The 23551-nt window shown below is 29.7% G+C and overlaps 2 protein-coding genes across 2 annotated transcripts; one reads left to right on the forward strand and one right to left on the reverse strand.

Annotated features, from left to right (window-relative positions):
* Nucleotides 1–7395: 7395 nt before the first annotated feature.
* LOC102599167 (neurofilament heavy polypeptide-like) lies at nucleotides 7396–9410 on the forward strand. The gene is made up of 3 exons (XM_006350195.2): nucleotides 7396–7680; nucleotides 8234–8315; nucleotides 8466–9410. Exons 1-3 carry the CDS (start codon nucleotides 7657–7659, stop codon nucleotides 9140–9142), a joined length of 783 nt encoding a protein of 260 aa, XP_006350257.1. The 5' UTR covers nucleotides 7396–7656; the 3' UTR covers nucleotides 9143–9410.
* A 2552-nt stretch (nucleotides 9411–11962) lies between these two features.
* LOC102605192 (microtubule-associated protein 70-5-like) lies at nucleotides 11963–16091 on the reverse strand. The gene is made up of 11 exons (XM_006350211.2): nucleotides 15919–16091; nucleotides 14561–14646; nucleotides 14398–14463; nucleotides 14142–14312; nucleotides 13895–14065; nucleotides 13615–13770; nucleotides 13367–13513; nucleotides 13053–13124; nucleotides 12552–12965; nucleotides 12398–12473; nucleotides 11963–12190 (listed from the first exon to the last, which is right to left on the reverse strand). Exons 1-11 carry the CDS (start codon nucleotides 16013–16015, stop codon nucleotides 12183–12185), a joined length of 1464 nt encoding a protein of 487 aa, XP_006350273.2. The 5' UTR covers nucleotides 16016–16091; the 3' UTR covers nucleotides 11963–12182.
* Nucleotides 16092–23551: the final 7460 nt, after the last annotated feature.

Raw genomic sequence — 23551 nt, forward strand, 5'->3', positions numbered from 1 at the left:
AGGATATAATACAGAGACAAATAGTACAGTGGTCATATTTGCTGACTCAGCCTCTCATAATATGTCCTTCACAATATTTACTATCAGTCCTATTAGTATTATTTTTTTGGTCATGTACAACCAATCAATATTTAGGTACTGTTCCTATTAAAAACCATGTTTTTTTTCCCTATTGATTTTGACTAGTAGATATAATAATTACTACTGCTGATCTGTTGGATATGTTATGTACCCTAAAATTCCATTTCAAAATTTTGTACTTTATTATAATTAAGGTGTTTCAATTCGAATTCCATTTTTTTCTTAAAGATAACGAAATTAGAGGTATGAAAGGTTAATTTATGTTGAATGCTCTTTAATCTACGTCAAGTTGTAGTTTATTTACATAAAATATTGGTCCGGTGAACTTATTGGTTAATAGTTGATGCTAGGTAAGAGTTTTCAAGAGGACAAAGAAAAGGAGATATATTGGTGTATATAGTATAGTATTTATTTCATTGTTTCTTTAAATAATGGAATCGAAGATTTGAAAGATTTATTTATGTTGAATGTGTTTTAATCTATGGACAATTCGTTAAGTTAGTAGATCCATGGTAGATAGATATTGAATTATTTTTGTAGTTTATTTTACATACGATGTTGATCTGATGGAACTTATCGGTTGATGTTGCGAGTTAAGACGCTAGTAATTGGGAGTTTAAGAAGCCAAAGAAAAGAAGAGATATTGTTGCAGTTCAATATATATTTATTTCATTTTTTCTTTAAATAATAAAATTGAAGATAATGGAAGGTTGATTTTGAGTTAGATGCTCATTTCAATGTTGGTCCGATGAAACTTATTGGTTGATAGTCATGACACTACTTGTTCAGCTTTATATAAGTTTAAGTATCTATTTATATACATCAAAACTTGAAGGATATATATAAATTGTCAGGTGATGATAACTTAAAAGGACATATGTAGTATATCATTATTTAAATATGGGAACTTTTGCATATAGCCACTCAAAAATAGCTTAATTACGCTCCATAGCTATAGTTTGTTAATTATGATTCGCAGCTATAGGAGAGTGGCGAGCGAGATTAGGAGAGGGAGGAGAGAGGCGAGAGAGAGAGAGGGCAGAGAGTGGAATAGAGGTGAATTGTATATGTATATCAGTTAGATAACTGGTACACATATGTATTTTATATATATATGGCAAGCGAGATTGGGAGAGGGAGAAGAGAGGCAAGCGAGATTGGGAGAGAGAGAAGAGAGGCGAGCGAGAGAGGGCAATAATTTGTATAATTCACATCTCGGTTATATAATTCGCTGGCACGTTTGTACAATTCGCGTGTTTTTGTATAATTGAGTAATATAAAGTCTGGAATTATACAAATATGATAAACTCGAAATAACGAATTGATACAAACATAAACATATCAACTTTATATAGTTATACAAATTATATTATACAAATTACATTATATAAATTATATTATACAAAATCCAAAAACTACACGTTTATACAAACTTTATAAAGTTATACACAAAAAGATTGAATGCATATGGTGATAAAACTGAAAAACCAAAGGAAATCATCGTCATATACAAATACTAACCATCGTATACAAATATAAATCAAACGAAGAATTGTTAGTTGCGAATTATACAAACATGGCGAATTATACAAATGTGGCTAATTATACAAACTCGAAGTCAGCCCGTAATTAATGGTTAATGTTAGTTGTGACAAACTATAACTATAGTGACTAATTAAGTAGTATAAATTTGCTTAACCACATAATTTTCCCTTTAAATATTTCTTTATTACTCACAATAACATATAAGTTAAATTAACAATTCACTATGTGTCCAATTATATATGGTTAAAAAAGCATATGCAAAATCTTGATATTGGGCAATAAAGATTGTGGACAAGTCACTTTCTTATCTTTGTGTCTCCCCTATTATGGGCTATGTATATGGTCCTAATGGGCCTGCCATCACATGGCCCAATAGTATTTGCCACCAAATTTGGAAAGTAGATATTTCCCATTTAGAAGCTAAGGTATACTTACTAAATTATGCTACTACCCTAATAATTATATAATATAGTAATTATAATAATTCATTTGGTTTTCATAATATAGGTATGATAGGATTTATCATGTCATATTTGGTTACACAAATATAATTTATTTGGTTTTTATAGTATGATTATAGTTAGTGGTGGACCCAGAATTTTCACGAAGTGGGTTTAAGATATAAGTTGGCTGGGAAAAATGAACTCTCTTCACCACTCAACCAAGGGTGACACTTATGTTAATGGGTCAAAAGTTAGTATATACATATAAATTTTTAAACCTGATAAAATATACATATATACAGTGTTATTTTTCAACGAAGTGGGTTCATTTGAATCCACTTGACCCACTATAGGTCCGCCCTTCGTTATTTTTTTGTAATTTATCTACTAATGTCTAATATTTTTCCTTATACAAAATGTCCACGAATCTACAAATTTTTTTATCTTTTCGAAAGTCTAGACCATTTTTATGATGAATAATTATATTAATTTCTATATTGTATTGATCAAGGTAATTACTTAGCTAGTAGCTAAACTATGTTATAACATCCAATTACATCCACATTTTACAATATAATGTGACCTTTCAAACATGTCCTAAATCTTTTAATAAAATAAATTTTATAATTTAGATCTTTCCTTTGTTTCTAAGCAAAGGGATTTATTTGACAAAAAAAATATTTGGCCCATTTCCCTAACAACCTTTCCAATAACAATTATTAATTATGAAATACCTTTTTACTTTATTGATCATTATAATTATTTTAATTATGATTACTTTTAGATTCGGTGACTTTTAGTTTTTTAAATAAGAAGCAAAAGGTGTAAAAATAAATTGTAATTATGAATCTGATGAAAAGTTTGATTCTAGTTCAAGATGAACATTGTCAATGTGTTTTAACACATGTAAGTTGGTCGGAAAGAGATTTTTTAGTAGGAGGTGAGTGAGTAACGCGCAAGAATTTGGGGGGTGGGGGGTGGGGGTGGGATAATCGAAAACGGCTGTTTATACCCTGTGGCTATGTTGAGGAGCAAAATGAGAATTATCCAAGAGAGTTCGCGTCTAATTAGTTAATTAGTTGGTAAAATAATAGCTTATCAAGACGATTATCAGTAGCTGCTGATCCTAAACGATGAGAAATCATACTGTAATTTGAGACATAAAAATACAATTTCTTGGTTATTATATAAAAAATATGAATTAGCGATATATACATTCCATAACTAAATACTAAAGTTCAACGTTAATCTTATTTAGGGATGGATCAACGATGAATTGTCATAAAATTTTATTAGCTATGCACAATATAATTTGGCGAAGAAGTTCATAGCAAATTCTAATTATTATTTGTTTTAGTATTTTAGTTCAAGATAATTAAAACAATAAGTGAAAATTTAATGTCATGTACCAATCATTGAGCTAGGGTTGATAAATGAAAATAAAAACAAAAAGAAAGAAAAAGGGAAATTGTAATTTTAGATGCAGACGCACCGACAGGAAAAAAATTTAAATTATTAGTTACACATACCAGTTGGACCAAACATAAGAAAAATGGTCTAATAAAATTTTATTAATTTATATTCCATGTTTTTTTTTTCTCGATATGCCGTTGTTTTATATCTTGTTGTTTTGTTAATTGTCATATTTTCTCTTGATTCGATTAACATTCATTTTCAGCCGACAGTCTGTTAGAAACAAAGAATAAGATAATGTTTGCATTTATCTTACCCTTTCTAAACTTCATTTATGAAATTACACGAAGTATATATTTTATTTTATTTTTGCTTTTTAGTGATATATTATGAATAGGCCTATAGAATTTAAATAAATTTTTTTAATAATAAACTACAAATTAAATATTTTAGTAAAAGAGATGCATACACCAAATTTAAAGTACATTGCCATCCAAAAGGGGTGAAAAAAATATATTCATACACCTTGTTAACAATATTTTAGAGTAGTACTTTTTAAAATTCACTTTAATTACTTATTAGGTTGTTGTCCTTTCAAGGATCTTTGATAGAGCATTTATTTGATTAAGTTCTTTTTTTAAATATACATGATACTTTTCATCTCTATGATTTAGAAAATTAAATTCAAAGTAGGTATTAAAATAGTTAGTTTAACCACTAAAGATTACAGTGGAATGGTGAATATCTTTTTAAATTTCGAGTTCAAATATTAAATCTAAAATCATCTTAAGTATAGTATTTTACTCTTTATTATAAGACTTTTAGATATAAATATAAATTAATTAGACTCCGTACGAATACTAAACACGAAAACCAAAAAAAAAAGTTCTTTAGTTTGAATATGATAGTTTCCTAGTGCATTACTGGCATAATTTCATGCATTTCAATTATTCACCTATATACATTAAAAATAGAAATAGAAAAACGTCTTTGATTAAATTTGTTATATATGTTAGGTGTGATAATTTATTGGGAGATTTTATTTTTAATTTGTTGATTCTAAATACTGAAATAGGTTCATTTGGTGAAAAGGAGGTTGTGGCCTTGTGGGGTGGGATTGAGCTTCCAGCATTTCATCAGACATTTTGAATTTGAGTTATACAAATAGTTCTTTTTTATATGGGAATTTTTTTTTTATTTGTTTGATTATCATACTATTTCTTATTATTATTGTTCTTTTCTCGATTATTTTCAGTATGACTTTTTTGTTATTGTGTTTTTCTTTAAAATTTTGTATTGACATATACGTTATTTGAGTCTAGAGTTAATTGAAAATAACATTTCTACCTATACAAGATAGGAATATATAAGGTCAACATACACACCATCTTTCCCAGATCAATTTACTCGTGAAATTATACTAGATATATTGTTATAATTATTCAACCATGCCATTTAATAAATTTTATGTGGTAGGAATCTGAACTAATCGAATCAATAAAATACCAAACTACCAAAAATTTATAAAAAAAAGAGTCAACCACCACGTTATTTGAGTGACCTAGCTTTAATAACGTTTTAACATCTTTCTTTAGCAATAAGACAAAAATGTGCATAGCTAACAAATTAAAGCCATGTTATCGTAGATCACTTTAATTAACTTTATAAAATAATAAAAAATATATACTATTAATGCACAAAAATTAATTTATTTTAAGAAATTGCTAGTATATATATATCCCTACGGTCTTTCCATTGATTATTTAATGATACAATATTCTAGAATTTGTATCATGTAGCCTGTAGGGGTCTAGAATTTGGACTGTCCAAGTGTTTGAATGGCTAAACAATAGGGGCCCAAATGTCGTAATCATTTTTCTAGAGCTATTATCATAAATATGGACGAAAAGTCTAATATTGAAACTCCTATGGTCACATATAATATCTATCAATATTTAAACCAATAAAAACCACTAGAAGATTCTTGGTGTTGGAGGATGGAGATGAGAATGACATTTTTTTTTTTAGAATTTATGTAGGGAAAAAAAGAGAGTTTATTTCGAAAATATTTTTTCTCGAGAAAATAAGTTTTTTTATGGATTAGAAAAATAATTTTTGTAACAAAAAGAAAAAAAACAAGTATCATAAATGAAATTGTCTACTTCCTATCCTTAGTCATCCGACCTTTCAACTAAGTATTTTGTCATGCACGATGTGAATGTGTAATTATTTTTTTATGCTATCATATCATTTAAAATGTAACTATCTATAATATGTGAAATTGATTACTAAATAATAAAAGCTATTATTAACAAAAAAATAAATAAACCAAACAACTTTTATAATATATTAAAATCCACTTAGTAAATATATAGGGATTGGTTTCATTTTTCATTATAAATGTTATTTTAGTTATATAATTTTTTTTTAAAAATGATAAATAAAATAACGAAAATCTTTGTAGAAACATATTGTTTTATTCAATTTTTTAGTTAATCATAGGAGATTTTCTCATGTAATTAATTAAATCCTTTTATGATTAAGGGACATAATATAGTATGCTAATAAATGAAACTAGTGAAAAATAACATGGGTTAAGCATACCTGCCATGTGGGGTACATCTTCCATTATTGCACTAACCAAACTAAAACCACTTCCTACTCTATTCTTTACTTTTTCTAATATTATAAAAATAAAAATAATTAGCTACAAATTTTGTTAAATTTATTGTTAAATAGCTTTTAATAATTCATCATTTGAATAAAAGCAAAATATACTATTCCATCAACCTCATATTAGTTGTCATGTTTCGCTTTTTTGAAAGATGACTTAACTAAATTTTGAAGCTAAATTGAAAACTATATGAACAAATATTTTTAAAAATATATATTAGTCAAAGTTTACTTAATTTGACTACCGAAAACCAAAAAAATATGATAATTAATATGAGATAGAAAAGATAAATTATTTTTTTAGTTCAATTTAAACTTTGATAGATAGAATTATTCGTATTTGTCATGGTGAAAATAGTCAAATAAAGTGCCCATAAGTTAATCAACTACCAACACATAAGTGCATAGTATAGAAGTGATTATCACTAACTATAGTATTTCCTATTTTAAGGCAAAATCAATTTTTTCACTAAAATAATTAAAAATATTAAAATGAAAATACAGAAAAATAAAAGAATTCAATGAAGGAGGAAAAAAAAGGTGTGATATTAATAGTATGAAAGAAGGGAAAAGAGATAAGTGTGTGATGTGTGAAGTTAGGAGAAGAATTTGTTGAAATTCATGATATTGATTTGATTGTGTGGTGGCTATAGCTAGCTAGTTGTTGATTGCTGACTATATACTCTTTGTTTGCATGTGCTGGATTTGATCGGCACACCTCACCTTTACTTTTTCTATATTATTTTTTTCAAACCTAAACATTATTATATCATTTAATAGTAAGTAAGAATAGTGATGGAGTCGGATAGAGCTGAGGGATTCGAATAAATAGATTAGGGATGGAGCCAGATAGAGCTGAGGAATTCGAATGAATAGAATAGGGATGAAGCCAGATAGAATTGAGGAATTCGAATGAATATTTTTTTTTTGATGAAAATGATATTGTTTACGTAGGTTTAAATTATAATATATATATATATATATATATATATATAGAATATAATTTAAACCTACGTAAACAATATCATTTTCATCAAAAAAAAAATATTCATTCGAATTCCTCAATTCTATCTGGCTTCATCCCTATTCTATTCATTCGAATTCCTCAGCTCTATCTGGCTCCATCCCTAATCTATTTATTCGAATCCCTCAGCTCTATCCGACTCCATCACTATTCTTACTTACTATTAAATGATATAATAATGTTTAGGTTTGAAAAAAATAATATAGAAAAAGTAAAGGTGAGGTGTGCCGATCAAATCCAGCACATGCAAACAAAGAGTATATAGTCAGCAATCAACAACTAGCTAGCTATAGCCACCACACAATCAAATCAATATCATGAATTTCAACAAATTCTTCTCCTAACTTCACACATCACACACTTATCTCTTTTCCCTTCTTTCATACTATTAATATCACACCTTTTTTTTCCTCCTTCATTCTCTCTTTCCTTCTCAAATAATCACAAGGAATTCATTTCTAGTTTCAATTCTTAGCCATGGGTGGTGATCACAAAGAAAAGGTAATAGCTTATCCGTTGTTTCAATTTATGTGTTTTACTTTCTTTTTATTAGTCTGTCTAGAAAGTATTACCTTTTTTATATTTGGTGCAAGTGTTCAGTTCAAAGGTAAAATTGACTATTTTCCCCTTGTTTTTATCAAAATCGATTGTTAGTGGGAAGAGAATATTTGAGGTACTTGATTTGTATAGAGGGTATTTTTGAACTACTTAACTAACAATATAAGGATATTCTTGTTTCAAAAATGAAACAAAGGGCAAAGTTATTTTATTTCGAATCTTTAGGGGTATTTTTTTGGTACTAATTCTTATAGAAGAGTAATTTTATTTTAGTATTCTAATTAGGTGATTTTATATAGCAATATAAATATTTATGATTTTATTTAAATCACAAAATTTAATAATTTATCTTTTCTTGTCGAAATTCTGTATCTAGTCAAATATCATCTAGATAAGTTTGAAGGGAGCTGTATAACACAACAATTTCAAGTTTTAAACATTTTTTTTTACCAATAATGAAATAACCTTACAATTTTTTTTTAAAATTTCTCAATAGACCACTATAATGGTGCTAAAGGTGGATCTTCAGTGTCCCTGCTGCTACAAGAAGGCCAAGAAAATTCTCTGCAAAATGCCTCGTGAGTCACCTTTACATAGAACGTTGCCTGTCTTATTTTCAAGATTATAATTTCAAAGAATTACTTATAGATGTCTTTTGGAGTGATGTGATAGTGTTATTTTTTTCATTTTTTTTTTTGTATTTGATGTTAAAATGATTTAAATTGCAGAGGTTCGAGATCAGATGTATGATGAGAAGGCCAATACTATCACCATCCTTGTAGTCTGTTGTAGTCCTGAAAGGATTCGCGATAAATTATGTTGTAAAGGAGGAAAAGCAATCAAGAGCATTGAGATCAAAGAGCCCGCAAAGCCCAAGGAGCCCGAAAAACCCAAAGGGGGTGATAAGCCCAAAGAGCCCGAGAAGTCCAAAGAACCAGAGAAGAAACCTAAGGTTGTCACTTTTGAAACGCCCAAGGAAAAAGCAAAGGAGCCCGAAAAGCCCAAAGACAAAGCGAAAGATTCTGATAAGCCCAAAGGACAAGAAAAGCCCACTGTAATTGATAAGCCCAAGGACAAACCAAAAGATCCCGAAAAGCCCAAGGACGGTCCTACATCTGCAGCAATGGTGGCAACCCCATGGATATCCGAACCAATGATGATGATGCCACCAGTTCACGGATACCCCCAGGCAATGCCTGGTTGTGGCTGTGGGCAATGCCATTATACCGGTGGCCCGTGTTACCAGTATTACGGAACACCTGTACCCCCACAGCCCGCTCCATACCACGGTAACTACTCGTATGGATATGGGCCCGGGCCGGGCCCATCTAGCTATGGAAAGGGTTATTATGGGAACAATGATTACTATAATGAAGAAAATGGTCAAGGATGCACAATTATGTAATGTGACCCAAATCATTTGTGGGTCACTTAAATGGGCCTACTTAGTACTTCTTTATTGGGCTTCTAAAAGAGCCCAGAACAAAGTTTTGGGCTCCATATGGATGTTTATTATTGTATTCATTAATAATAGTACCATATTCGATGTATACCGTTTTATTTTAATGAGTGCATAAAGAATAATAAGTAGGTGACCAGATGGATGGTGAACTGTCTTATTATATAGTAGTAATTGATTATATAATTTGATTAAAGAAAAACACTTCATTAAATAATCATTTCCCTATTTAAAATAATACTTTGTGGTTTAATATTATATCTTTGATTATTTATTTATTTTCCACTTTTTTTTCTCCATACATGTACCTATGTTGTTTCTATCGCCTTTTTACTCGTTAGTCTATGATTTATTCTGTTAGTGGTGGAATTCAAGAATTTTGTTGGTGGATCGAATTTGAAAAATGTAAGCTAGTACTTGATCGATGGTGCGAGTAAGAGTTTACTCCTAACTTTGTCGAGTTTCTTTATTTTTCTATAAATATTAAATTTAACTCATAATTTGTAACTATAATAAATTTAATATAAATATAATTAGAATTCTGACTTCGTTTCTATTAGCGTACTAAGAAAAGATCAACCTTAGTGTGGATAATGCTATTTTTTTTTGTGTGTCCCTCCTCTTTAGCACCGACATTGAATTGACCTTTGAATTTTCATGTTCTCATTAGGTATAATATTCAGAGAATATTCAGGCCTCTGACTTTGGTTAGGCTAATTATTAAAGTATAATATACATATTTTTATATTACTCGATTCTTGTTGATCTGATGACTGTGCATCCCTTAAGAAGCCTTTAATCAGATGAAGTTGTTCGGATGATAAACATCTCTCACTTCCAACATCAAGGTTATGAGTTCGAGTCATGAAGGGAGCTAAAGAAGGGACGAGGAGAGCCTACGAAGGGTGTATATTACTAAATTAACCTTAATGCTATTTAATACTACGGTTAATATGAAAAAAAAACATTTTTTTTATTTGTTAAAATCATGAACAAATAAATTGAATCATCTATTTTTTATATAAGGAACAAGTAAAATGAAACGAATCAATGTTAGAAACCTTAAAAATTAAACTCATTAAATTAAATCTGGTATCCAGCTCAGCCTCCAAGGGTTGTCAATTGACACCCCTTCATTGGAATTGTGTATAAATAGGTAAAAAGAAATAAATAAATCTTTTATGTACATATACTGACTTATTCGTATGTTTACTTTTTTATATTTGACATTTGATTCACTTTAGTGAAAATTCTGATTCCGTCACTGCCTTGAGAATGCCTTTGAATAGCAGAAGTGCCTCTTGATGAGCTCTTTATTCCATTTCCATATAATAATATACTTCACTCTTTCTTGTTCTCTAGAAATTAAAATATGCATGGTTGCACAATTTTTTTATTAACTTAAAGTTGCTCTTAATTAAAGGTGGTCTGCACGTTTGAATATTATTTTATCACTATGTCATCACTATAAATATAGATAGTCCTTTGTAAAATAACTCATAATTTTTTTCCCTTCAATTTTCATGCAATTAATCATGGGAAATTGTATTGATACATTATTACTATCTCCATCTTTGAATAATGAAGAAAATGATTTATCCAATGATCAAAAATTGATAAGATGTGATGAAAAAGAGATGCAATATTATGTTATTCAACAATGTCATTCACATAGATGTGTATCTAATGACAAGAATGATAATTGCAAGAGTCAAAGAATCAAGATTGTGCTATCAAAGCAACAATTGGAAGTTCTTGTGAAAAATGTTAAAGAGCTTCAATTTGGACAAATTTCAATTGATCAATCTTTGAGAGTAAGTGAATCTTGTAAAAGATGGAAGCCTTCTTTAGATACTATTCCGGAATTGTAACAACAACTACGTATCAGGAGTTTCTTCATCTCTAGGGCTGAAATCCGAGACCTCTGATTAAAGTGGAGGGATCTGATCCATCCCATCAAGTACCTTGTTGATATGAACGTGTTGGAATGCAAAAATTTCCAATCCGAGGTTGTCTAGACACATATTTGACCATGGTCAACCCTAATATTTCCAAATTTTACTAGTTTTAGGTGTAAAGTTGTTATAATAAGAAGATGAAATTCAATATAGGTGCAAAGTTGACCAGTTGTATTTCTTGATTTCTTCACATTATATTTTGGAAAGGGAGAAATCCATAAATGGAACATTCCTATGTATATATGTCTCTAGGAGCATAACAATTTATGTAACAACTTACAAAATGATCATCTAGACATCTTCAAAATTTGTATGTTATGTCAACTCTGGTATCCACGAGAAACAGTGGGGACGAGTTGAGGTGTCTAGATGTGCATTTTCAAAGTTGGGGTATTTAGTTGTTAGTTGAGTACAAAGTCTATCCCATCTATGTATTATTATGACTTCTTTTATTGTGAGCCTTGTCAGCGTGTTTGAAATAAAAATATATACTCACAAAGTTAAATGTTCGCGTCTCTTTGAAAGAAGACTCATCTTTAGTTGTGCAACTTCTTGCAGAAATTGCAGGGTAAGACTGCATACAATAGACCCTTGTGGTCCGACCCTTCCCCAGACCCTGCACATAGCGGAAGCTTAGTGCACCGAGCTGGGCCACAAATGTCAACTTTAATATAATGACATAATTGTATATGTTAAGGTGTTGAGGGTTAAGTGTTCATCTGAATCTAAAGCTGAGAGTAACTATAAAAATAAGAAGCAAAAACAAAAGAAATATTACATTCCAGTTGTGACAGAGTTAATCACTCACTTTACACATTACAAATAAATTGAATCTTTATTCCTTTGATCAATCACTATTCATTCTTTGTATATATATACAAGAAATGCAAGAATCAGACTGATACCAAGAGAGTAGCTTCACTTTTTTGTTCCATTACATGTATCTTCAAGATTCATAGTGCCCCACACATAGCAAGAGCTTAGTGCACCGAGCTGTCCTTTTTTTTACGTGAATCTTCAAGATGTTCTCATGACCCTAATTCAAATATAGACCATCTTCAAAATCAGTATGGTCTAATGATAGTGTACAAAAAATCTTGTTGCTCGGATCCTTCAAAAATGTTGCCTAACCTTGTTAGATCTTCCAAATATGCTAAATGTTTGGATGATCTGACACACATCTAGTGGCATTTTTGGAGGATCCGAGCAACATAGCAAAAAAGATGATAAAAGATACACTGACCTTGTTGCTTCACTTTTCGTTTTCTTGTTTCAACTTCTATAGCTTTCGACAATGTCTCAGTCTTCTTTGTTAGCATCTGTAAACATCAAACAGATTGTTCAAACTGATAAAAAGAAGACGATAAACGTGTGTAAGGACTATGGTAATACTTCACCTTAATTTCTTCATCTTTAGTATTCAAAGCAGACTCTTTTGTCTCACAAAATTTCCTCAAACAGATAACTTCTTTCTGTAGCTTGTCATACAAAAAACCAGATACTATATCATCGTTATCGCTCTGGCTGCATCCATTAGTCTTATGTTCATCCTGATCACCTCCTCGGTTCTTGATCTTATGCGCGTCTATGGTTTCTTTGTAGTTTATATCCACAATGGAGTTCTCCTGCATTTCTGCATTTTCCTTTCCAACAGTATTGCCAATGATCTTATTTCGAGAAGTCCATAAACTCTTTTTTACCAAGCTATTTCCAAGATAGTGTTTAGTCTTTTGAGGTTTTGTGGATCCATTAGGATTGAACGCTTGCTTCAGACCTTCTTCGAGTGTTTTGAGCCTCAGTTTTAGCTTATCCTATAGCAAAAAAAATTTACCGGATGAGTAGAAAACAGATTAAGTTAGTTTCAAGAATCGCGTAGTGTATGAAAATTGAAACCTCACCTTGAGCTGTGCTTCTGCCTTGGCTGTTCGCTCTGATATGCTTAATTTGTCTCGCAATCGTTGCATCTCTGCCTATAAACACATAGGTAAAAAAGCATCTTAGTAAGTCTAACTGATAAGTTATGATCAGAAATACTTATTTAGTAGGCGTTTGGACATAAAAAATTGGTAAAAAGAGTTTTTTGAAGTCGAAGTTCTGTTTGGACATTCATTTCACTTGAAAACAGGTTGAAGTTTTGTGAGTGGAAACTGTTTGAAAAATTGGTTTGTGTCCAAACGTCTCCTTAAGTCGCGCAATATCTTGCTTTAGTAACCTGCAGCAGCCTTCTTTCTTCTAGCCATTGTTTTACAGGCATAACTTTGTCATTTTCATCTTTCCACTCATTTGCCACGACAGTTGCTACTCGGTTTGCTGAAACCTTAACTCTTGATAGTTCCCTTTCCAATGTCCTCTTTTCCTCCTACAAGATTCGGAAAAATTAACCTCAGGCCTTATGATCTATAACATAGTCGTACGTCTAGTAGCATTGCTAAATATGTGTCTAGATGTGTTTTTAATTACTTGTAACTCAGAAATACGTCGTTTGTAGTCACGAAGTGTATTAGCTGCTGCTCCTCCAGCAAGAATTGCCTCCTCAAGCTCTAAAATAGTTTGGCTAAGCTTTTCCACCTCAAGAATCTTTTGACGGTTCGTCTTATCAAGTATTTTGTTCTCCTCCTGCATTGAAAGGAATGCCGTAGCCAGAATTTTCACTAGGGGGATTCAAGATGTAAAGAAGGAAACACACGAAAAAGCTAAGGGGGTCCACCGTCTATTGTAATTTTCCAGTTGAAACTCCTACCTGGAAGATTTCAATCTGTCTTCTTAGCTCATAGTTCTGATTTTGAATCTCCTCTACTATTAATGCTCTTTCTAAAGCACTTTTAAGAATCCGTTCTGCTTCAAGCAACGCGGCTTCTTTAGACCTCGTGTGTCTTTCCAATGACCTTGTATCCTCCTGTAATGCTGCAATCTAAAGCATTTGCCAAAGAGAACAAGTTAATGCTTGCCAAAGCACTTGGAATGAGTTCTTATCATTTTTTAAGTACCTCATTCTTGTACATCTTAATCTCTGCCTCGAGGGGAGCAATAATAGACTCGAGAGGAGGAGCATCATCGTCTTTCTGATCTGCATATACTCTTCTAAGAGTTGCTTCAGCAGCATATTGTGCAGCCAGTGCTTCTTTCTTCTCGTTAACAAGTCGTTTGATATCAAGATTCTGCATTTTGACGTGCCCTTTTTGAGTAAAGAAGTGGTTGCTTTTGAATAGCATTACATTTTACACAAACGATGAAATGACATACCTTTTGTTCAACTACATTTTCGCCAATTTTCAACTTTCCCTCCAGTCTTCGAAATTCATTTCTGAGCTGTGAAAAATAGGAATTTCATTATCAAACAATATAATAGCTAAACTGTAACAAGCAAATGTATGCAAAATAGCAAATCCAATTGAGTTGAGAGTACCTCTTCAAGAGCCTTGTCTTTGAGGACTTCAGATGCTTTCAGAGCCTTAATTTCACTTACCGCTGCTCCAAGTTCTCGATCCTTCTCTGATGAAATTCACATCAAGAATTGAATTTCAACAGCTAAATATCGCGCTTATATCCATACGTAGCATGTTACAGGCATACACATATACACGTCGAAGCTTCAGAAAAGCCAGTTACCAAAAAAAATGATATACTACAGCCCGAAATCAGGACTTTAGCTAGTCTTTAAGCCAAAAAACTATCTAATGTTTATACGAAAATGCAAGGTTATCTAATCAACAACAACAACTATGTCTCAGTCTCAAACAAGTTGAGGTCGATCATTTAAGCTCATGTCATGTAATCATCATACCTAATCGCTAAGATCATTTCGGTGTTAGCCTAGCAAGGCCTACCTGAATTTTGTCAGCAGATTATTATTTGTCCTATTTTAACACAAGCTGGACAGACAGAATCAGAACAAACTTAGAATATACTCAATTCTTGAATTCTTAAATTTTCAGTTGTTTTGCCCTGCTGATTGAAAGTTCCACCAGCCTATGTTGCTCGGACTTTTCAAAATTAACACCAGGTACATGTCAGATACTTCAAAAGTAGTGCATCTTTTGAGGACTTGACACGTATATGGCAACATTTTTGGTGAGTCCGAATAACATAGCTACTAACAGAAAGCTTGTCCCTTTGTTTGACAAGATCATCAAAAAGAGATCAAACATGTTTCCACATATCTAAATTTGAAAGCTTTTTGGTAAACAGGATGATGTAGAGCTTGTTTTTAACATCTTAAACAGAGTTGTTTAACTCCTCAAGCAACTATTGTTATTGATCATATGTCCAAATCAATCCAATTATGAAAGTAATAATAATATAAAAAAAAATCATCAATTAAACATGTTAGATATTGAGAAAAGACAAAAAAGGGACACTTCGGTCCACCAAGCTCCCGCTATGCATGGGGTCTAAGGAAAGGCCGGACCACAATATGTCTATGTAAGTAGTCTTACCTTGCATTTTTACCAGAGGCTGTTTTCGCAACTTGAACCTGTAACCTCCTGATCACATGGCGACAACTTTTTACTATCCACTTCATATGAAGAATGAAGGGGAGCCTTGATGCAAAGGTAAAAAGTTACCGACATGTGATCAGGTGGTCACAGGTTCAAGCCGCGGAAACAACATCTTGTGAAAAAAGGCAAGGTAAGGCTATGTACAAAAGACTCGATGTGGTCAGGTCCATCCCCGTACCGTAGCCTAGCGGAAGCTTAGTGCACCAGGACAAATACACAAGAAGCACAATTTAAGAAAGTGAAAACTAAAAATTAGTTTTTTAACCTTTGAGTTGGTTCTGCAAATTATTGAGTTCCAAGATAACAGGATCAGGATGAACATGAAAAAGTTCCTCACCACAAACTTCATAAAAGCCAGACATATTTTTTTTCTATGACTTTCAAACTATAGTACAATTCTTGAAACTTAAAAGGTACTAAAGAAAGAAATAAGATGTGTATAAGACTTTGTAATTGTAGCTATTTGAAGTGTCCATTTATACTTATATAAAGAAAACAAATTGAGTTGAATTAAGAGAATGGACTTCCCCTCTTGTTAAGCAAACCTTAGCAAAAAAAACAAATCAAAACCAACTTAGTTATTTTTAATATTATCTTTTATAAGTTTTTAGTAAAATACTATTGTAGAGCCTGATGTAACTGATAAATTTGTTGTCATGTGACCAGGAGGTCATGCGTTCAAACCGTGGAAATAACTTCTCGCAAAAATATAAAATACCATTGCATACAATACACATTTGTAGTTTAACTTTTTTTTGAATCACACTTATACGAAAGCTTAGTGCACCGGACCGAAGGCTTTATCTTTTGAAAGACTAAAATATAATATTTCAATTCCTCATTCTTTTTCCTAGTTTAACTACTCAACTTTGAAAAAGATAGTAATGATTATAAGGAACAATATCTCTATATGCTTCACACACTTTTTTTTATGCTTATTTAATTTGTATGGTTTAGCTGTAACATATTCTTGAAATTTGTTTTTAGTGGAACAGAATTAAAAAAGAAACAATTAAAAAAATGGACCACAACAAATAATAGTAAAAAAATTTAGTGAATTTAAAATTAAACAAGACAAAATGCTAGGGAATAAAGGCTAAGTTGTCCTACACATATCTGGACTTTAACTTTTGAAGCTTTCCTTAAGCAGAAAAGGGGTGTTAGGTAATCAAGTTTCATTTTATTATACTAATAATAAAGCTCTTTTTATTTTTCTATTTTACCCCCTTTTTTTTTCTTTTAGGGAAAGAGATTCTTATATAAAAAAAAATTGGTTTAATTATATGATGTTTGGAATCTGTTAGCCCAACTAATTCAGATTTGCAGGTTCATTTAAGTGGGAAATGCCCTCTACTAAAAGTTTCTTCATTTACGAGCTTAAATCACCATTTAATAGTCGAAATCCACATGTCCGATTAATTCATATTTACATGTCGTAGGACTCATTTAAAGACGAAACTGCTCTTTATCATAAATTTCTTCATGCCAAGGAATCGAACTCATTGGGCCGCCTAATTCATACAACACCACTTAAGGTTCATTTAAGTGGAAAACATTCTCTAACAAGACATATTTTCTTTCCCAAGGCTCGAATCCACCATCTGGCCGGTACCCTGAACCCATTGGCCCAATTAATCCATGTCAAGTAGGGCCCATTTAAGGGGAAATGCTTCTGACCATAAATTTCTCCATTTCTGATGCTCGAACTCAAAACTTCTGATAAAGAAATGAAGGAATCTCATTCAGATGTAATAATAATAAAAAAGAGATTAAGATGTATAACTCTAATATAATTAGCTATGAGAAAATTAACTTAGGGAATTGATGTGATATTTTCCAAACATAATCTCTAAATATTGATGGAAAGCTCCTTCCACTTTAGATTAAGAGAAATTAAATTGCTTGAGCGTTAAACACTCCTTAAAATCTTGAAATCATTGATAAAATTCAAAGAAAATGAGATGTTGATGACAAATAATTGAAAAAGGGGATTTAAACTAAGTTTGCTTTAAAGTACATAAACAAACTTTGTTGCTTTTAAGTATGAATGACTAAATATAATTGAAGATAAGAGCAAATAGATTTTTTTAAACCATATACTAATACTTCTCAAGTTTGATATTATATATAAAGCTTCTGATAGTTGGATGACACTTGGCAAATGGAATTATTCAAGTTGTATATGATCAAATGTTTTGGTGAGGAAAACAAAATAAGTAGAACAATATATTTAGTGTGATCACACAAGTAATATCTAGATAAAATAGAGAGTATACATATTTTATTTTTGCCTTGTGAAGATAAAGTGATTGTTTTCGAAAAATCTTCAGCTCTATTAACGCATATTGAAGTAGTTTGAAAAGAAAAAAATGTGCCAACACAAAAAAAATGATAAAAATTTATGTACACATAATATTTACATCAAATTAATATATTTTATTATATTTATATAATAAATTATATTAAAACGTATGCTTAATTAATCATAGTTAGGTGATAAGAGACTATGCTATAGATAGAGGCGGAGCTACAATATTAAGTTCGAGTTCAAATGAATTTAATAGCTCTTGCTTATACCTTTAATATATTTGTATTCGGAGATTTATTAAAGAGAAAAGGGCTTGATATATTCCTCAACTTTGTCATTTAGAGCTGATATATTCCTCGTTATGAAAGTGACTCATATATACCCTCACCCTTATACAAATGGATCACATAAACCCTACCGTTACAAAAGGTGCTCACGTATACCCTTCATCTAATAGAAGTGAAAAAATTAGTTTTAAATTTATATTTTTTACTTTTAATTCAAAAAAAAATCTTGTTGGGGTATATATGATCCTTCTACCAAAGTTCAAGGTATATTTAATCTTTTTATATCATAAATTATTTTTTGACTTCTTTGATTTTCATCATATGATCATTTTTAGTGTAAAAAATAATTTAAAACTAATTTTTTTGTGGCTATATTATAATTTTAAAACTAGTTTTTTCCGGATTTGTAAAAAAATTGGGGTATCTATAATAAAATTTACAAGAAAAATAGTGAAACATAAAGAAATTTGACCATCAAAATAATAAATTTAAATTAGTTGTTGAAACAAAAAAGTCAAAAATAAAACTTGTGAGGAGGATCAAATATACCTCATATGGATTATATATATATTTTTTAAAAATAATTAAAAAATTAAACTAAAATTAATTTTTCACTTTTATAAGAGGAAAATGGTATATGCGAGTCGTTTGTATAACAATAGAGGTATATATAAACCATTTTCATAACGAAGAATATATCAACTCAAAATGACAAAGATAAGGGTATAACAAACCCTTTCCCCTTTATTAAATATTACTTATGGCTAAAACAAATTATTATACATTTAAATTTCATTTAAATTTTGGCTCCGCACAGAAGGCATATGTCATGGTTTGGTGTAAATACAAAGCACATGTATATGTTTACCTAAAATAAATTAATGTGATCCTAATGTTCAAACCAATAATTGATTCAAATACTTAAAATGAAAAAAAAATAGCAATAAGATTACAAATATTCAAACAAGTCCTGATTGGCAAATGATTTTTCTTTTCTACATTAATTACTTAATGAAATTACAATATTTTATAGTTCTAAAAGTGATATGATCAAATTAGTGGGGTTTCTTTGCTACATTTATGTAATGAAATTCCCAGTTGTAAAGTTTCTATAATTTTTATTTAATAATATCTTTTGATAATTAGCTTTAAGTAGGTAAATTATGATAAGGAATTTGTTCTAATAATTTCCTAATAATTTCTTCCTTCTTTTTTCTCTTTTTGTTTTTTATATTACGTATATATCACTCCATTATTGATGCCTTAAGTACTTCTTTTTTCCTGTTTAGTTAGGAGTCCATTATATTAATTAACCTCCGTTGACATATAAATCAAACTTCTTATATGGATAAGAGCAAATTAATTAAGAAAGAACGAAAGTGTGACGTTTTTGACAGAGGGTGGATCGATTAGGACATGTCATAGAGAAGGATCAATAAACTTTTAGGTTGACAAGTTTTCGAAGAAGATCAGGTGTACATAATATCTTGGCATATCTCACGTCGAAATGATTTTTTTTTAAAATTAAGTTTTTATAAGGCTAATACAACTTCACACACTTTTAAACTCGAAGATGTTCAAGGGACAAATTACCGAATCAAATCGATAAATTAAATTTATGTTTTGGTTGTCATAATTTTTTTTTCGAAACTTGTGATGTTTAATATGTATGTCATAACGTTCGCATAACTATTAAAATTTATTATGAAGGATAAAAATGGAAGTTTAAGTTAAATTATTTTCAAATTTAGAAAAGAAATAATTTTCTAGAATGGTTTGAAAGAAATATAATTGTTTGGATGGTTGTTACCCGTTTAGTTGTATTGTATTGTTAATTTAAATGCAATGTTTTTTTGATTGTTACTTAAATTTTATTGTATCGTATCATTTAAATTCATAGTTAGGTAACAACGAAAAGACTCATTTTATGTAACGACCTATTTGGTGTGGTCGCGTCGTTATACATTGATATTTTCTTCTCATTTTGTCTTTATTGATTATTTGATAATTATATTTGATCTTTTATCCTACCTTTTCATTGTAGCTCTATCCCATATCTTAACTTTTCTTGTAGGTTTATCATTCAAATTATGGATGTGTGACATTATATAACGACAAAGATCGATACAATCTATCCAAACACTGTATTCATTAAAATAATACAATATGATACGATACAATATAACACCATACTATACATTATGAAACAATATGTAACAACTAACAACCATGCATCCATTCAGAAATGTCTAGTAAATAATCATTTTGTTGTTTGCTTAAGTGATATGCCTTATATACGACTAGGAGTTCAGTCCAGTTTTTTTTATTATTTTCAGTTTGGTAATAAAATACAATAATAATAATAATCAAAAGCTAACTAAAATAATTTCGATTCAGTTTAATTTTTGTAATTTTGAATTGATTTATTTGGAAGCAATTATTAATATTTACATTATAGTAAATTGTCTATATCAATAAAAAAAACATATCCCTTCTTTGAACTCCGGTTAACACGAGATACTTTGTGAATCTGACAAGCTATTTTTTCCCTTCATATTTGACATGTTACAAACCACTAAGATTTGATAATGATAGAATTTAATGATGCTTTTGTTGATAGTTAATGTAATTGAATATGTGCACTAATGAGAAGGATTAAATCTTTATCAATGGACTAATAACACAACATTAAGGGCAATTGTCTTGGTAGTAGGTATTGATGTGTATTTTTGCTTAAGATCTCTCACCAAAACCTCCAAAGTAAGACTTAATTTTGCAGATGTAGCTATCACTTTAATTTCTTTCTTCATTATCATTTTATTTCCCCCCTCTATTATTACTTTAACTAGTAAACTTGTCCGCGCTTTGCGCGGTGTGAATTGCATTTTATAAATTTGTTATTAATCGAAAAGTCAATTTACAATTATAATTTGTTTAAAAAAACACTTTAAATGTTTTAAAATATATTGAAAAATGCTCCTATTTGATTTGATTTTCATTCAACAACCAAAATTATGTTCAATAAATTTCTAATATGTTGGCTTTCATATCAACTGTGGCTTGCAATAATATTCAAATTTAATTTAGTGGAATGGACAAAAAAACTAAAGGTATTTTAAATAAGTAGAAAATATTAAAAATATAATTTTTCAAACTTTTACCACATGTTAAATCTTCTCAAATGCTAAATGATGTGTTCATTGAGTTCGTAATCTTAGTATACTAAAAGTATATAAATAACAATATGCTTCTTCTTGTTTTGAACCATCAGACATATGATTAAAAAAAATATATGAAGTACAAAATAAATATATCTACATTTTTTTGTTGTTCTTCTTTTCTTCACCATGTTTAGTTTTTCCTTTTTGTTTTCATAATTAACATATTAATTGTTAGTATTAGTTCTTATTAATGTCACCATAATATAAATTGCACACATTCTAATTGTTGAAATTAAATGATTATGTAAGTAACTTTTCAATAACTACAATAATTTAATGTGAGTTATGGCTATTACTAATTAAGAGTGAAAATTATGAAAATGGAGAAGTGTGAATTATGAGAGTATGGCTTTTTTAAAAAGATAAAAAGGAGAATAAAATTCTTGATGAAAGAGGGGATGTCACTTATCTTTTCCCTTTTATTTCCCAACTTTATAAATATGTCTCATATTTTAAAAGCTAAAAACATCAAACATTAGTATCATTTCCTTCCTTGTTCAATAAGTATAATTTTGATTTATTTGGTGGGACAAGTAACCCTAATTTGTACTATTCTAAAATTTTAATTCATCCAAATCTTCTTTTTTCAGTTTCAAAAGGATTTATAATCTAATTTATCTTAATTAAATTATGCATATGTAACTCCAATCTAAGAATATATTTGAATATTTATAAAAAAAATACTATAAAATAATCACTTTTCCCCCCTTTTGATTTTTATCCTTATTTCCTTATTATATTATTGTTAGAATGACTATCCCAGTTACAGTAAAATATATGTCATACTAATTGTATCCTTTTTGTGTAATTAATTCACTTCTCCTTTATTTTTGATTATTTTATTCAAATCCCCCAAATCATGTTTGGGAAATCAATTTATCCTATTATTACGATAAGATCAGTAGGTTCTCTATAAATTCAACAAAAAAGTTAAAGGAATCAATTGATTTATACTACACAAAGAGTTCTTATATTAAAGAAACCTCAATTGTCAAAACTTAAAAAATTATAGGTAATAATTTGATATAAAATTAACATAATTATTTCTTAAATTTAAAACAGGGCATTTATCTTAGGAAAATAAAATTTGTTACATTTGAATTCATAATAATAATAATAATAATAATTTGATATAAAATTAACATAATTATTTCTTAAATTTAAAACAGGGCATTTACCTTAAGAAAATTAAATTTGTTACATTTGAATTCACACTATAACTATATACAAGCTTGCAATAAAAAAATATATAGATAAAATTTGATATATCGGTAATGATTGATATTCTTCAAGCTTGATCCTGACGAGTTCCTTTCACAAATAAGATAATATATATGTCGCTCTCTCCCATTTTCTAACAACTAAAAATCAGGCATCAAAATTACATACAAAGTTACTAATTATGGAGACAATACCAATAATGATAAAAAAAAAAAAAGGGAAAAAAGAAGAAATAAACTACTTGCAAAAAGAGTAAAAAAGAAAAAGAAGAAAAATTGAAAAGAAATTTATGAATGAAAAAGGCAGAATGTGTGCATTGTTGGACATTTGCTTTAGTATTTATAGTTGGCAAAAGCATTAGTAACATACGAATATGAAAAGATTGATAACGTATATTTGAGTAATTATAATTGAATGGCAATTTAAAGTGTTTTTCCTTAAATTGAAGTTCTATTATAAAAAGACTTAATTAGCTTTAAGAAAGAATTAAATATGACTCTCTTTAATATTTAGGAGTTTTTTTGTATTTTAAAATTTGAAAAATGGCCAAAAAAAATCACAAAAAAGAAAGATAGGTTTCTAGCCCTTAGAAGCATGCCACATCAGCATGTATAACATTCTCCTTTATATTATATATAGATTCCCCCCCTTCAAATAATAAATTTTTGGAGTTAATGACAAAAACACATTTGATTAATTATCATGTTTCGTGAGTTTTATATCTCAAATAGATATTGTTTTTCTTTTTTTAATCTAAACTATCACTTTCTTTTTCTTTGTATTAAAACATAGCTCGACGCTGAGTTGTGTCAAGTTAATTAGCCCCTCTCTTTAACTAAAGATTCAATTCAGGAACGCTTT

The sequence above is a fragment of the Solanum tuberosum genome, unplaced genomic scaffold, assembly GCF_000226075.1.
Source record: "Solanum tuberosum cultivar DM 1-3 516 R44 unplaced genomic scaffold, SolTub_3.0 scf00118, whole genome shotgun sequence".
In the NCBI taxonomy this organism is placed as follows: Eukaryota; Viridiplantae; Streptophyta; class Magnoliopsida; order Solanales; family Solanaceae; genus Solanum; species Solanum tuberosum.